The sequence below is a fragment of the Trachemys scripta genome, chromosome 2 (assembly GCF_013100865.1).
Source record: "Trachemys scripta elegans isolate TJP31775 chromosome 2, CAS_Tse_1.0, whole genome shotgun sequence".
In the NCBI taxonomy this organism is placed as follows: domain Eukaryota; kingdom Metazoa; phylum Chordata; order Testudines; family Emydidae; genus Trachemys; species Trachemys scripta.
In genome coordinates, this window is record NC_048299.1 from 204,726,565 (window position 1) to 204,742,890 (window position 16,326).

General features: G+C 44.5%; 1 protein-coding gene across 1 annotated transcript; it reads left to right on the plus strand.

Moving 5' to 3' along the window:
- Positions 1-800: 800 nt before the first annotated feature.
- LOC117871638 lies at positions 801-6,553 on the plus strand. Its single transcript, XM_034759438.1, has 2 exons — positions 801-1,624; positions 4,754-6,553. Exons 1-2 carry the CDS (start codon positions 1,096-1,098, stop codon positions 5,059-5,061), a joined length of 837 nt encoding a protein of 278 aa, XP_034615329.1. The 5' UTR covers positions 801-1,095; the 3' UTR covers positions 5,062-6,553.
- The last annotated feature ends 9,773 nt before the right edge of the window (positions 6,554-16,326 follow it).

A 16,326-nucleotide genomic window follows, 5' to 3' on the forward strand; every position in this document is an offset into this window, starting at 1 on the left:
CTCAGGCTTTAGATGGCAGGACACTGTCAGGGTTACGATCTCCTTCCAAGTCTGGCCTGCAGGGCCTCTTGGGTGGGGACATCTCCCTGTGCTGGGCCCGTGGCCCAGGGTCCCCCTTGCTTTCCCCAACTGCTCACTGCACCCAGCTCCAGACTGCTCCAGCTCCAGCTCCACTCTGTGTCAGCACTGCTGCTGCTCTGCCTCCAGCTCCCTGGGCTGCTTCTCTGGCTCTGGTTGCTGCAGATCTCTTCCCAGCACACATCTGCTCTTTGGGCTGCTTCTGTGACTCTGCTCCCAGCACTGACCGGCTTCTTGGACTGCTTCTCTGGCTGGCACGGCTCTGCTCCCCAGCCCAGCGTAGGCCCCTGCTTGCTCCTTAGCTTGGCCCCACTCTGTCTGACCCAGGCAATTCCAGGTCACACAGAGGACAGGACCCTCCTGGCCTCCTGACTAGCCTGCCCATCCTGTCAATCAGGCTGACCTGGAGCATTGGCCTCTCCCCATTGCTCCTGGGGACTGTCAGTCTCAGGGTCCTGATTTCCCATCAACCCTTCCCCTTTCTTTTGGTTCTGGAAGCTAGCCAACCAAAATACCCCCCACTGAGTTTTAATAAGGGGACAACAGTCCCCTTACATAAGAATAACTCAGCTGGTACAAAAATTCTGATTCAGGTCCACTGTCTCTTTAAGAACCAAACAGCCTTTTTTTTTTTTTTTTTTTTTTTGCTGTGCCTTCTTTAAGACCTAGCTTTTTGATCTAACCAACCATGTGATTCAGCCTTACTGGCTGGGCCCCCCTCCTAATCCCCAGGGACTGCCAGCAGCCCTAGCGAGCAGCCTAGCGGATTGTATGCTGCTGGTGTTAATTGCTCACTCAATGATCCAGCTGCAGTGCTAGCTCCTTTCCTGCCCAGCTGCTCCTGGCTGGAGTAGTTGTGGATGGATTATCTCATTCTTCTGGCTCATCCTAGCCCTGAACTGTCTGAAAGGGCTAGGCAGCCCCCTTTATTCTTTCCTAAAACAAAGGGAGGGTTGCAGGGAGATTGACCTTTTAGTCACCCCGTCTCACTGGCAGGACTTAAGGTGAATCCTTGAAATGCCCAGAAAGTGCCGTTCCAAGCTTCGGGCTCCGTTAGCATTGCAGCCTGCAACTCCTTTCTTCCCAATAAGTTCAACTGCTGGAGGAAATGTGTTACCTTTGCTACAATTGGATGGGGCTTCTCATGCAGTTTCTGGAGCAAGGCCTCCACCCTCACGTGGGAGACATAGCCCTCCTAAAGGGCTTACTGCGGCCACAGCCAGTATTGCCCCTACGCTGTGTGCCCAGGCTGGGCCTCAGCCAAATGCTAAGGTGGTTCCAAATCCTGAGGCTTCCCCTGTGACCACAGTGTGGCATCCCATGAACTTTCCAAAGTTATTTCCCTCTGATCAGGGAAGTGGGGCACCAGGAGGTCAGATCAAGCAGGTCCCAAGACCCCAGCTAACAGTGGAGGAGCCAGAGTCAGTGACGGAGGATTCAGAGAGGAATGCAGACAACCAACTGCCCTCTGCAGAGGAGGAAGCAGAGCCAGGGCCTTCTAAGAGGCCCACCACCAAGAGGAAGGTGGCAGTATCACCAGGTGATGGTGAGTTGGTGTTTGTCCTAGTGAAGTGGTCATAAGCCTGCTGGCAGTCTATAAGAAAGGAAGTCTGGGGCTCTTTCCTGGGTAGGGTCGTTCTCTTGTTCCTCCAACTTCTTCCCCTAGCCTTCCCCCCTCTCCCCCGCACTGAGTGTTGTGGGGTGGGGAGATGGTATGGGCTATATAAAGCAGTGGTTCTCAAACGTTTGTACTGGTGACCCCTTTCACATAGCAAGCCTCTGAGTGTGACCCATCTTATAAATTAAAAACACTTTTTTATATATTTAACACCATTATAATGCTGGAAGCAAAGTGGGTTTGGGGTGGAGGCTGACAGCTCGCAACCCCCCATGTAATAACCTTGTGAGCCCCTGAGGGGTCCCAACCCCCAGTTTGAGAACCCCTGATATAAAGTTTGCTGCCTTGTAGACAGTCGGGGGTACTGTACAAGCAGGATCACAAGTGAAAGCTGAAGTTCCTGGTTCTTTGTTCTTGAATCAGAATTCAAATCTTTCCCAATTTCACCTATAGAAAAGGGATTGACTTGTTATATAATTACAATCATGGTTTTAAGAATACTCTTTTCTGAGACCCTGGCAAAGTTCCCATTCCATGCTGTGTATGACACCCTTAATTTGAACTAGTAACTGGGGTTTGAGGATGTGTAAATGACATATTCCTGCTTGGGTCACTCCAAGTTACACTACACTCCCCTTCCTGTGGCTGTTAGTTCTGAAGAGCTCGGGATGCATCACTCCTTCACCTTTATTTCTGCACGAAATGCCGCTCCATGTCACCCTCCTTACTTCCCTGCATCTCCATCACTGCACACCGTGGCATAGGAATATGCATAGGAAAATGTATTTTTAAACATAACAAATGCTGTTACAATTCATAGAACTGGAAAGGACTTCGAGAGGTCATCTAGTCCAGTTCCCTGCATTTGTGGCAGGACTAATTATCTAGACCATTCCTGACAGGTGTTTGTCTAACCTTAAAAGTCTCCAATGATGGAGATTCCACAACTTCCCTAGGCAATTTATTCCAGTGCTTAACCACCCTGACAGTTAGGAAGTTTTTCCTAATATCCAACTTAAACCTCCCTTGCTGCAATTTAAGCCCATTGCTTCTTGTCCTATCCTCAGAGGTTAAGAAAAACAATTTTTCTTCCTCCTCCTTGTAACAACCTTTTACATACTTGAAAATTGTTATCATGTCCCTTCTCAGTCTTCTCTTTTTCAGACTAAACAAACCCAATTTTTTCAATCTTCCCTCATAGGTCATGTTTTCTAGACCTTTAATCATTTTTGTTGCTCTTCTCTGGATTCTCTCCCATTTGTCCACATCCTTCCTGAAATGTGGTGCCCAGAACTGGACCTAATACTCCAGTTGAGGTCTAATCAGTGCGGAGTAGATCGGAAGAATTACTTCTCATGCCTTGCTTACAACACTCCTGATAATACATCCCAGAATGATATTTGCTCTTTTTGCAACAGCGTTACACTGTTGATTCATATTTAGCTTGTGATCGATCCACTATGACCCCCAGATCCCTTTCCGCAGTACTCCTTCCTAGGCAGTCATTTCCCATTTTGTAGGTGTGCAACTGATTGTTCCTTCCTAAATGGAGTACTTTGCATTTGTCCTTATTGAATTTCATCCTATTTACTTCAGACCATTTCTCCAGTTTGTCCAGATCATTTTGAATGTTAATCCTATCCTCCGAAGCACTTGCAATTCAGTCTCAGTTCCCTGGCTGAAATATGTGCAAATGTAAAACTAGAATCATGAGACTTTTAAAACAACTTTTGCCCTTGAGTAAGGAACTGGGAACCCATTGCAGCCTCTCTGAGAGGAATCACAAGAGGCAGCCACTGAGGTAGGGGAGTTATCATTGGCAGTGACAGTACAGGAAAGGGCTGGATGTCATCCCGCTCAGCAGGTGCACAAGACCTGTTAGGTTTGCATCTGTCCAGTGCTATTAAAGAAAAGATATGGAAGGAAGTATGTATTGATTCCCCCACCCCCATGTTTAAGGGTTCTCCTCTCATGGAGCCCCAGGGTTGCTGTGGAGGAGGAGACTGCAGGAAGTTTCCTATCCCCATGCCTCATCTCCAGCAGGTTGTAAGCCTTTTGAGAGCACAAGAGCAACATAGGCACAAGGCAACTGGTGCACTGTATGACCTTGCTGAAATATGCACATATTTTACAAGGGCATCCAGAACAAATTCATGGCTCAGCTATGTTGAGCACTTTTGACACAGGTGGTGGTAGTGCTGCTTAAACTATCGGAGATTCTCACAACATCACTATGGTTGCTACATATGACTCCCATTCAGTCAGCCTTCTAGAAGCCTTCTGGCACCAGCAATGCAGAGTCTGCTGGGGAGGATAGACTGAGTTGCTGGGCATTCTGAAGCCTCCATGCACAAATCAGTGAAGGATCCCAGTTCACAGGTCAGCACAGGAGCAACAACTACCAATAAGGGAAGAACTCCGGGGGGAAGAAGGGGGAGGAAATAAACGCAGAGAAAGATAGTTGAATTGCAAAGTGAGAATTCTGAAAGTAAATAAATATGAGACACCACTCCCCCACCTGTGAGGCTGCTGAACTCAAGTGTGAAATGAAGCATTGAGTCTGGCTCAGGAAGGTTTTGGGTTAAATTTTATTCCTCTCAAACTTTCATGCCTCTGCTCTTCCACTTTCAGCCCCAGTCAAAACCAGTAAGCACTTTAATGCTGCAAGGAAAGCTCCTGTAATGTGTGTGATTAGATGGGGTCAGGGAATAGCAGAAATCTCTTGAGTCTGTTCTCACTAGACTTCCAGCTCTAGTTCTAGGCCAATCATTTCAAATCAACTGATCTCTGTATTGTTATGAGAGAGGCAGGAAGGATTGCCTAGTGGGTACGGTAAGAGACCGGGATTCAGGAAACCTGAGTTGAATTTCTGGCTCAGCCACAGATTTCCTATGGGAAAACTACTTTACTGTCTCAAAGGACTGTGAAGAGAATAAAATTAGTCAATGATTCTGTGATGTTCAGATACTATGGAGATAAGGGCCATATACATTGAGAAACAAATTTGCTTTTAAAGAAAAAAAAGTATGGGTTATGCATCTGACTCTGTGTCTTTAGTTTGCAGATTTAGAAACAAGTTGTATCCTGTGCTGGAATTGCCAAGTTACACCACAGTTACTCTCAGAGACAACAGTGATGAAGACTTTGAGGGACCCTCTAGGACTCCTTTGTCTGTTGAGACTGGAAACATTGTGAAAATGCTGGCAGATTCTACCAATTTTTCACCACTACTTAAACCCAGATGTGGAGCCGGGGCAGTACTAGGCCATGCTCGTCTACAAAAGAAGACCACATCCCCTTACAGCTCACACTTGGTCGGAAAGGAGCAAAAGTCTCAGATCAGGAGGAGAGTTCAAGCCCCCTGAAGGGAGAGGAATGTCTTGCCCGGGACATAGATTGTGACAGCAGTGTCCCAGATACTAGGGCTACTAGCTTCTTGGCATCTGTTGCCAATGACTGGGTTCCAAGTGGGCTTGCATTGGAGTATTTACTGACTCCATTAAATACTCTAAAGAAATATTCCTCTCAGAATTTCAACCAGCAGGTAGAAAACTATTTTAAGAGGGTATAAGAGTCCTGAGAGACTCATTGAAACCAAACCTGTTAGAAATGCAAACTCCAGTTTGCATGTTTACAACTTGTAACAAAACGGACTTCTGTTTATAGTAGAGCAAGAATGGTTCAGATAACTTTAAGCCAGTAAATATCAAGTATAAAACTTACTCTTGGACTGGCAAGCAGTTCTAGGAACAGGAAACAATAGGCTTGCTGCATTCTTGAGAGGTTGAACATTCGTAGTACTGATATTGCATTAAAAATTGGAGAAAGGGTGTTTCAGTCCAATTTGGGGTGACTATAATCCCTTTTGAAAGCCTAGAGATGTACTAAGATAGGACTCCTACAGAAAAATATGAGAAAATGTGTCATAGAAGCCAGTGGTTTCTAATGCCCACTACTTGTTAGATCAGCTAAACTCAAAACCTGTTTACATATCAGTAATTCTCTTTGCTGGCTGCTGATTTTGGTTTTTGGATCCAGGTTTCTAAGTTCTATTCCCAGTGTTACAGATATTTGGCTAGCTCACAATGATGTCTTTATATATTCAGCCACAGATTGTTATGTGCACAACATGAGACAGCTAGAGCACCTTGTCTACTTAATCCCTTCAACAGTATTAAAAAAGCTCCCAGTCACCGGTAAAAACTGCAGTGCAATTGAGAGTGTTCATGTTGCCTTTTTTACAGAATACTTTTTTCAATTCTCTCATCCTGTTTTTGCGACATTGTGTGTGGTAGAATGCAAATCAAAATGTGAATGCCTCAGACTGGAACATTTCCTTTACTTAACCACTGGCAAACCAGTTTTTTTAAAAAAGGATTAGGATTCCTGGATTTTGGATTCAGATATAGCCCAGCCTGATCATGTGAACACAATTTCTGAAAATAAATTCCTGGAGAGCGGGATCTTCAGGAGACAGATTAATCATCTTTTCTATGCCTCTTGGTATTTGGAAATGCCTCTTGTTGGCATGATGTCAGGCACTCTCTAGCCTATTTTGGCTATGTCCTCTTAGTGAAGCTAAATAAATGAGCTATTACCAGTGGAACAGATTTTCAGTTTCCAAGATAATATTGGAGACATTTAAAAGAAACAAGGTGGAGTTTGGAAATAAAAAGGGAAAAAAACCCTTAGTCTTTTGAAGTAAAGTTTTGCTTAGTGCTGGATTTCCCTCTGACCCGACAGCTAGAGAATTGTGTGTATTCCTATACAGTTATTATTGACGATCTGATTTGAGTAGCACCTGTTGTAAACCTCCATTTGTGTAATGATTTCACATGTTTGTGTTACATTATTTGACAAGTTACATAAAAAGTTAACAATCTTTACAAGCAAATGAAGTAGTTTTGCAGCTTCATTTCTTAGAAGAATATTTTGATCTTGCTCCTATTATTATTATTTATTACTGTAGTGCCTAGGAGTTCCAATCAGGGTCAAGGCTCCACTGTTTTAGGCACCCTACAGACAGAAAAAGAGACAAACTATGCCCCAAAGAGCTTATATTTCCAGTTATTTGTTTTGTTTAGAGGCCTTTGCACAATGACTGAACACTAATGCCCTGATGCAGTAAGCGCTTAAGCACATGCTTAACTTTAAGCACCAGAATAGGCTCCTTGACCTAAACTGAACAACTTGTGCTTAAAATAAAGCATGTACTTAAGTACCTTACTGAATCAGGGCTTTAGCCTCTAGTCCTGCAGAGATTTATACACATGCTGAACTGAGTAGTTCTACTGAAGTCAGTGTGTTAAGCTCAGCACGTATGTAAGCCTTTGCTGGACTGCTGCCTTAGTGAGACTGTATGGAGTCTTCAAGCTGAGGTCTTTATAGAGAACTGCTAAATGGATCAAATCACTGTCACTTTGATCTATTTATTTTTCAGGAATGGTGAACACTATTGGCTCCTAGTTTTGTCGTCTTGTTTCAGAATATTTCTTCTTCTTTCCAGTGGTTCTTTCTAGCTGAGCATTCATAAAAAGCACAAGAGCAAGGGTTTCATTGGCATATTTGTAAACACAGTGGATAACTCTCCTACTACTTCCCTTATGCTAACATGGACTTTGTCTTGTGAGTCCCTGCTGCATTGCAATTCATAATTGCAGATGATGGTTGATTTGTTTTTTGTTTTTGTGGTAGTGGGATTCCTCTTTCTGTCCCTTTTTAGTGTCCTCTTTACCCTTCCTTCCAAGTATTTCTGTACTCCGCATACCCTTGTTTCTGCTTTCCTCCAATGTCTCTGCTGTCCTCTCTCTCACTGTTTCACCATCAGAAGGGAAAGTGATGCTTGGAGAAGGAAGAGAACCTCAAGTTACTTGTCCTCTGCAGTTACGGGCTTAAGTGCTGCATAGGTCAGCGGGGCCAATTAACTGCTGTTTACTTTCGCTTAACAGTCCCATTTTTCCAGAAATGGTGGTGGGAGACATTTTATTCTGGAGCAAACCACAAAACTGGACTCCCCAGAACACACTTCAGTTTGTGTATGCATGTACACAACAAAGAGTGCTGGTAAATTAAGGGGAGTGGTTCCAGTTGAATTTATGACATAGTGTCCTGGCTGCTCATGCATACCAATCCAGCCCTGGGCTAGTGCAGGGTTGTAATAGCAACCTCTGCAGTCAATGGATACGAACTCCAGCCCGTCGACAGGGAACAGCCCTTGGAACTTTGTTCCATTTTATGTGACTGAGGTTTGCAAAAAGGACCATTCTCCTATGAGCACTCTACAGTGCTGCCAACTCACATATTAGAAGTTTTACTGGCCCTGGATCATGGAGTCATGTGATTATGTGAGAATCCCAGCTTTCATAGAATATCAGGGTTGGAAGGGACCTCAGGAGGTCATCTAGTCCAACCCTCTGCTCAAAGCAGGACCAATCCCCAATTTAATCATCCCAGCCACGGCTTTGTCAAGCCTGACCTTAAAAACCTCTAAGGAAGGCAATTCTACCACCTCCCTAGGTAACCCATGTGACGTTGTGCAGTCTATATGGTTTTATAAAAAACTTGATAATAAGTCAATATAATGTAACTGAGATAGTTTTAGAGAAAATACGGTAATAAGTGAATGTAAGTAACTGGGATATGCCTCATGCAAAAGGTCTCTTGTAAGGTATCATTACAAAGCTTATAATCTACTGAGTGTGATCATTTGATTTGTATAAATGTACCACTCTTGTATCTAAAACTAGAAATATAAAATGTAACTCTGAGGGCCTATTGTAATTGTGTAAAGTGTGGACCATTAATGATGGTTTGGAATCTTGATGACTCCCATTGTCTGCAGATGGCTGTATTTACCTGTGAGTCTTCCTGTATATGTGTGTGCTGGCAAGTGAGTAATGAAGTCTTGCAGTGACATGTGATCATGTCACCTGAACTGGAATCCATCTTTAACCTGGTGCTTTTCCAGTGAGGGGGGGTGGAAACCCAGAGAGACAAAGAGTTCCCGCCTTATGCAAAAGATATATAAAGGGGGGAAGAGAACAGAGAGTGGGAGGAGCCATCATGAAGAATCCCCTAGCTACCACCTGAGCTGCAACAAGAGCTGTACCAGGGGAAAGAATTGTGCCCAGGCCTGGAAGGTGTCCAGTCTGAGAAAAACTTACTGAAGCATCTCTGAGGGTGAGATTATCTGTATTCAGTTTGATTAGGCATAGATTTGCGCATTTTATTTTATTTTGCTTGTGACTTACTTTGTTCTGTCTGTTACTACTTTGAACCACTTAAATCCTACTGTCTGTATTTAATAAAATCACTTTCTATTTAGTTATTCACTCAGAGTATGTATTAATACCTGGGGGAGCAAACAACTGTGCATATCTCTCTATCAGTGTTATAGAGGGCGAACAATTTATGAGTTTGCCCTGCATAAGCTTTATGCAGGGTAAAACGGATTTATCTGGGTTTAGACCCCATTGGGAGTTGGGCATCTGAGTGCTAAAGACAAGCACACTACTGCGAGCTGTTTTCAGGTAAACTTGCAGCTTTGGGACAAGTGATTCAGACCCTGGGTCTGTGTCTGGAGCCAGACGGGAGTGTCTGGCTCAGCAAGACAGGGTGCTGGAGTCCTGAGCTGGCAGGGAAAACAGAAGCAGGGGTAGTCTTTGCACATCGGGTGGCAGCTCCCAAGGGGGTTTCTGTGATCCAACCCGTCACAACCCATTCCAGTGTTTCACCACCCTCCTAGTGAAAAAGTTTTTCCTAATATCCAACCTAAACCTCCCCCACTGCAACTTGAGACTATTACTCCTTGTTCTGTCATCTGGTAAAACTGAGAACAGTCTAGATCCATCCTCTTTGGAACCCCCTTTCAGGTAGTTGAAAGTAGCTATCAAATCTCCCCTCAATCTTCTCTTCTGCAGACTAAATAATCCCAGTTCCCTCAGCCTCTCCTCATAAGTCATGTGCTCCAGCCCCTAATCATTTTTGTTGCCCTCCGCTGGACTCTTTCCAATTTTTCCACATCCTCCTTGTAGTGTGGGGCCCAAAACTGGACACAGCTGAGGCCTCACCAATGCCGAATAGAGGGGAATGATCACGTCCCTCTATCTGCTGGCAATGCTCCTACTTATACAGCCCAAAATGCCGTTAGTCTTCTTGGCAACAAGGGCACACTGTTGACTCTCATCCAGCTTCTCGTCACCCCTATGTCCTTTTCTGCAGAACTGCTGCCTACCTACTCGGTCCCTAGTCTGTAGCAGTGCATTGGATTCTTCCATCCTAAGTGCAGGACTCTGCACTTGTCCTTGTTGAACCTCATCAGATTTCTTTTGGCCCAATCCTCAATTTGTCTAGGTCCCTCTGTATCCTATCCCTACCCTCCAGCATATCTACCATTCCTCCCAGTTTAGTATCGTCTGCAAACTTGCTGAGGATGCAATCCACGCCATCCTCCAGATCATTAATGAAGATATTGAACAAAAACGGCCCCAGGACCGACCCTTGGGGCACTCCATGTCTATTTGGCAGCCGGTATCAAGCGGAGCCATTGATCACTACCCGTTGAGCCTGATGTTCTAGCCAGCTTTCTATCCACCTTTTGGTCCATTCATCCAGCCCATACTTCTTTAACTTGCTGGCAAGAATACTGTGGGAGACCATATCAAAAGCTTTGCTCTAGGCAAGGAATAGCACCTCCACTGCTTTCCCCTCATCCACAGAGCCAGTTATCTCATCATAGAAGGCAATTAGGCTAGTCAGGCATGACTTGCCCTGGGTGAATCCATGTGACTGTTTGATCACTTTCCTCTCCTCTAAGTGTTTCAAAATTGATTTCTTGAGGACCTGCTCCATGATTTTTCCAGGGATTGAGGTGAGGCTGACTGGCCTGTAGTTCCCCAGATCCTCCTTATTCCCCTTTTTAAAGATGGGCACTACATTAGCCTTTTTCCAGTCATTCGGGACCTCCCCCGATCGCCATGTGTTTTCAAAGATAATGGCCAATGGCTCTGCAATCACATCCACCAACTCCTTTAGCACTCTCAGATGCAGCGTATCCGGCCCCATGGAGTTGTGCTCGTCCAGTTTTTCTAAATAGTCCTGAACCACTACTTTCTCCACAAAGGGCTGGTCACCTCCTCCCATACTATGCTGCTCAGTGCAGTAGTCTGGGAGCTGACCTTGTTCGTGTAGACAGTGGCAAAGAAAGCACTGACTACATTAGCTTTTTCCACATCCTCTGTCACTAGGTTGTCTCCCCCATTCAGTAAGGGGCCCACCCTTCCCTTGACCTTCTTCTTGTTGCTCTTAACATCCCTTGTTAGCTGCAACTCCAAGTGTGATTTGGCCTTCCTGATTTCACTCCTGCATGCCTGAACAATATTTTTATACTCCATGGTCATTTGTCCAATCTTCCACTTCTTGTAAGCTTCTTTTTTGTGTGTAAAATCAGCAAGGATTTCACTGTTAAGTCAAGCTGGTCGCCTGCCATATTTACTATTCTTTCTACACATTGGGATGGTTTGTTCCTGCATCCTCAATAAGGATTCTTTAAAATACAGCCAGCTCTCGTGGACTCCTTTCCCCCTCATGTTATTCTCTCAGGGGATCCTGCCCATCAGTTCCCTGAGAGAGTCAGTCTGCTTTTCTGAAGTCCAGGGTCCATATTCTGCTGCTCTCCTTTCTTCCTTGTGTCAGGATCCTGAACTCTACCATCTCATGGTCACTGCCTCCCAGGTTCCCATCCACTTTTGCTTCCCCTACTAATTCTTCCCTGTTTGTGAGCCACAGGTCAAGAAGCTCTGCCCCTAGTTGGTTCCTCCAGCACTTACACCAGGAAATTGTCCCCTACACATTCCAAAAACTTCCTGGATTGTCTGTGCACCGCTGTATTGCTCTCCCAGCAGATATCCGGGTGATTGAAGTCCCCCATGAGAACCAGGGCCTGTTTCCTTTGGCTCATCCGGTTTCCCTTCCCATAGAACTGTTCTGAGCAGTAGCCAGGGCAGCTTTGGAATCTGCTGCTTTTCTCCTACTAGAGCAGTGATTGGCCAAAGCACAAAGAAGGGGTGAAGAGGAGGACCCCACTCAGCCTGGTCTCCTTATGCCCAGGATTCTCCCTTTTGGGGAACACAGAAAATAAGGATAGCACTGAGATTTTTCTACAGACCCTGCAGAAACTTTAGGGCTTAATCTTATATGGTGCTGGGCACTGCTGTGATGTGCTGAGTGCCTTCAATTGCATCAGGAGTTGAGGCTGCTCATTTTGGATCTGTTTTCTACCATCAGTGATACTGCTGTTGCCTGTTGTAGTAGACCAGGCTTAGGTTTTTCACCCCTATGTCTAAAGGTCTGGTCTGAAATCTTGCTTGCAGTGGGGTTTCATTGCTCTCTCTCATCTATGTATTTATAAAGTCTCCATCATCCTGGTATCATGAAACAGTGCTGAATATGCTGTAGCCCAGTCTACACTAGTGCTTACACCAGTGCTAGCAGTTCTCTGTGGAAAATAGCAACGAAATGTTGTGGCATAGATAAAGCCATATTGATTCTCTCAGGCTGTGCCATGTTGCATCATCACATAGGTTCTACCAAAGTTGGGGCCTGGCCTAAGCATTCCTGTCAATAACTGCTGAATGGGGGACAGAGAAAGAGGTAGCATGTGGGAATGAGCCTCCTGGCTGGAGGAGCAAGGGTAAAAAGGACAGTGTGTGTTAGGCAGTATTACATTTTTAAGATATTTTCAGCCCATCTCTACTAAAAGTGAACAACGGAGAGCCTCAAAAGCTTTGTTTTGGATGTTTCACTGAACGTTGACCAAATGATCCCAGCTTCTCTGCTAGGTAAAAATGGATTGTCAACTTCTTCAGAACAGAATCTCTTCCATGGGAGTTCTAGAATTTCCTTCTTTTGGTCAGACTGAAGATTCCATGAAAACAGCCTCCCTTACGCAAACCCAGCAGTGCTCCTTCTCGTCCTGCAATAGCTTAGATATGCAGAGGTATGTCTGTGGTTTATTTTATTTATTTTTTAAATGAGGATAGGGAGAAGGGAGAGAGTTAGCCCAAGCCAGTGAAACTCTGATGTTAGCAGAGCCGTTCCTTGGGTATGGCAAATTGAGGCAACCGCACCCGGTCCCGTGCTTCAGTGTGCATGTGGCGGGCGCTAGGCCGGCCCAGGGGGGTGGTGTTAACGGTTGGGAGGGCCTGGGTGGCTTGGGAGGTTGTCAGGGGGCCTGGCACTGGCAGCGGGGGTCAGGCCCGCATTCACCAGCAGGAAGTGTGTGTTGTATTGCTTTTTCTTGTGCAACATCATGGGGCTCGGACTCAGTCTCTGGCAGTTACCACAGCCCTCCCTGCTCCGCCCCGCTGGCTCGCAGCATCACACCGGTCACCAGCGTCCTAGCGCTGTTGGAACATGCCAGCGCCAGGCTGACTCCATCCATTGTCCTTCTGCCCCAGACCCCTCCCTTTCCTGGGACCCCCCAGCACAAGTGCCACCCTGTGACTCTCCATCATCTCTTGCCCCCCCAGCACTGCTGTCCCCTCCCCACACCAGATTTCACCTGTATAAAAAATGTTAAGGGGGATCCATACAGGCTGATTTGTCCTGGGCCCCACACCCCCCCAAGGATGGCCCTGGATGTTAGATTGCAATCTGTTTAGGATTTTTTTTGTTCTGATTGTAGAGTGCCTAGCACAAAGGGGCCCTGATCTGTGCTTGGGGCCCTAAGGCGCCACAGTAATACAAATGATAAATAATATTCAGATTCAGATTTCCCAGCTCAGAAAAAAAGTATGGTTCAACCTCTTAGGGAAAGGTTCAAGAAAGTTTTATCCAAACCAGCTTGTTCATCCCTACTAAAAGCAAATGTGAAGAGCCTGTGGCAAAGTGATAGTTGAAGTGCTACAAATAGCATTGTACTCTCGTCTCCCCAAAATAATTCTATTGTTCTTACAAATCTGCAGCATTCCAGCTGTGAGATGACAAGAGCCCTGACAACTGCAAGAGCCGAATCATAACAGAAATGTTCTTGTTCTCTGAATTATCTTACACAGCTAAATTTAATACTTTTTTTTTGTTTTTCATTCTGGCAGACGTTTAAGTTGCAAATTAGAAATGTATTGCATTAGCCTTCAAGCCTTGCAAATGCTGTCAAAGGCTGACTGTAATGATGTGACTTTGATATCAAACAGATTATTGCTTATGTACAGCGGCACTTACAAACATGTGCATACTTGTAAGTCTTGGCCTTTGTGCAGCTATGCAGCCAGCAGGTCATTAATGTACAGTACAAACAGGACAGAACCCGGTGGAACTCAGAATAGAAATGGCTGAAAGGAAGAGTCAGAGTTTCCAATAATCACTTTCAGTTGGCAGAATTGTGATTGGAACCATGTGACCGTTTCAGGCAATGGACCACAGGCAGCCAATTCATTACATATGGCAATATGATTAATGGTATCAAATGCTTAAAAAAAAATTCAAGAATATGACAGCAGCCAATTGCACGGGGTCCAAGACAGTGCAAATCTGTTCCATGAATTTAAAGTCAGGCAGATGAGGTTAAATGAAAGAGGGACAGAAGCCAAGACAATGATTACAAAGTAAGTTGTTTCAAAAAGCCGAATGTTTTAAATGAGTTCATGAGCAACAGTCTCCTTTCTCTTCAATGTTACAGCCCTAATGAATACAGTCTGGAGCAAGTTTCTGCCTTTTACTCTGTTCAAACCCTGTTCTGCATTACAAAGAGCAGTGAATGGTTTCCAACAAAGCCTCCAGGCCCAGAGCAAGCAGCAGGTTTAAGGGATAGAGTAGAGTAGAACTAGTCGGGGGTTTTTCCATCTGGAAAAATGTCGATTTGCCAAAACCAAAACTTTTCACTGGAATGTACCAGTTCTGAAAAACGTTTCATAGCTCCAGCATGGCATTTTTGAGAGAGAAAGAACAGGCAACAGCTCAACAGTTATGGATGTGGGAGACCCAAGTTCAAGTCTCTGCTGTGCCCGTTTCCCAACCAGCCCTAGAATGAAGCATCATTTTGATGCAGGCTGTTTGTTTCCTTACAGCTAGCCATATAACAAACACCCCCACCCCATCCATGCACACTCACATTAATATTCATGTGCCAATGACTACATTAATACAGTGTTAACGCTGTACAGCTAAAACACAAACATTCAGTAAATGCAAAAATTAAGGTTCCAACAATACCATTAACTTGCATTGGAGGTCTTGTAATTTTTAGGAGCATATCGTGCACTGAGCTCCATTATTAGCCTGGAAAATGTTAGAGGATACTACCTATGTGCAATGCTGCCAAGCTACTATAGCTGTTGGAATCGATAATTTAGAGGTCATTAAACATCTTGTTTTGAATTTATTTCCCTTATTTTGCTAAAAGTAAAAGAAGGGCGGAGGTGGGAAGGGAAAGACTGCCTGTGCTTAATAAAGTTAGAATTATAATAATATCCATATTATTTTTGATGTTATTTACACTTCATTATTATTAATTATAATACAGTAGCACTTAGAAGCACCAGAGAGCAGGGCCTTATTGTACAGATACATAGTAAGAGATGGTCCCGCCTCTAAAGAGCTAACAAGCCAAATAGACAAGACAGACAAAGGGTGGGAAGTATTATTATTCTCATTGAAATCAATCAGTTACACACCTAACTACCTTTGAAGATCTCGGGCTAAGTGACTTGCCCAAGGTCATACAAGATGACTGTGACAGAGCTGGAAACTGAGTCCACATCTTGAGTCCCAACTTTGTCTTTCTTCTTATTTCATCGAGGAAAATTGTGATGGAGAGGGTATGAGTTTCCTGCTGCTGCTAGTGTTAAACTAGAATCTATTTTCCCTAAGATGGGTAATAGCACATGTATGTACATTAGGCCAAATCCCAAGAGCTACCAAACTCCTGAAGCTCCTGTCGAAGTCAATGGGAATTGCAGCTGTTCATCACCTCTCAGAATTGACCCAATTGTGCTTATGATAGCTTCAGGATGGAAGAAGGCAGGAACTTCCTTTAAAACAAACAAACAAACAAATAAAAAAAAACCTTAATTTGCAGATTATTGCAAAATACAGTAAAAATGAAAGAGAAACCCTAAGCATCTAACCCAAAAACCACTGAAGTCAACAGAAAGGACCCCCATTAACTTCAGGGTCCTTTGGATCAAACCCTAAAATAATAAAATCTGCAATGTTTTGCATGCACGTAGCTTTATCCTAGTTCTGTTAAGGCAGGGGCTTTTGTGGGGAAACTCTTGCCTTGAACAAGACATTTACAAACTCCCTTGTGTAAACTATCAGAGGGGTAGCCGTGTTAGTCTGAATCTGTAAAAAGCAACAGAGGGTCCTGTGGCACCTTTAAGACTAACAAAAGTAAGAACCCACGAAAGCTTATGCTCCCAATACTTTTGTTAGTCTTAAAGGTGCCACAGGACCCTCTGTTCCTTGTGTAAACTGTTTGAGCAGCAGCCTCTGTTACCGGTCAAGGTTGGGCAGAAGAATCTTCAGTGACAGCAAGAAGGAACAGGTCTTCTTTAGGCTGTGCTTCTAAATAAAATAGCTGGTGCCTAGAAATTACTTTTCTGATTGCTTCATTTTTAAAATCTCACTCTCTT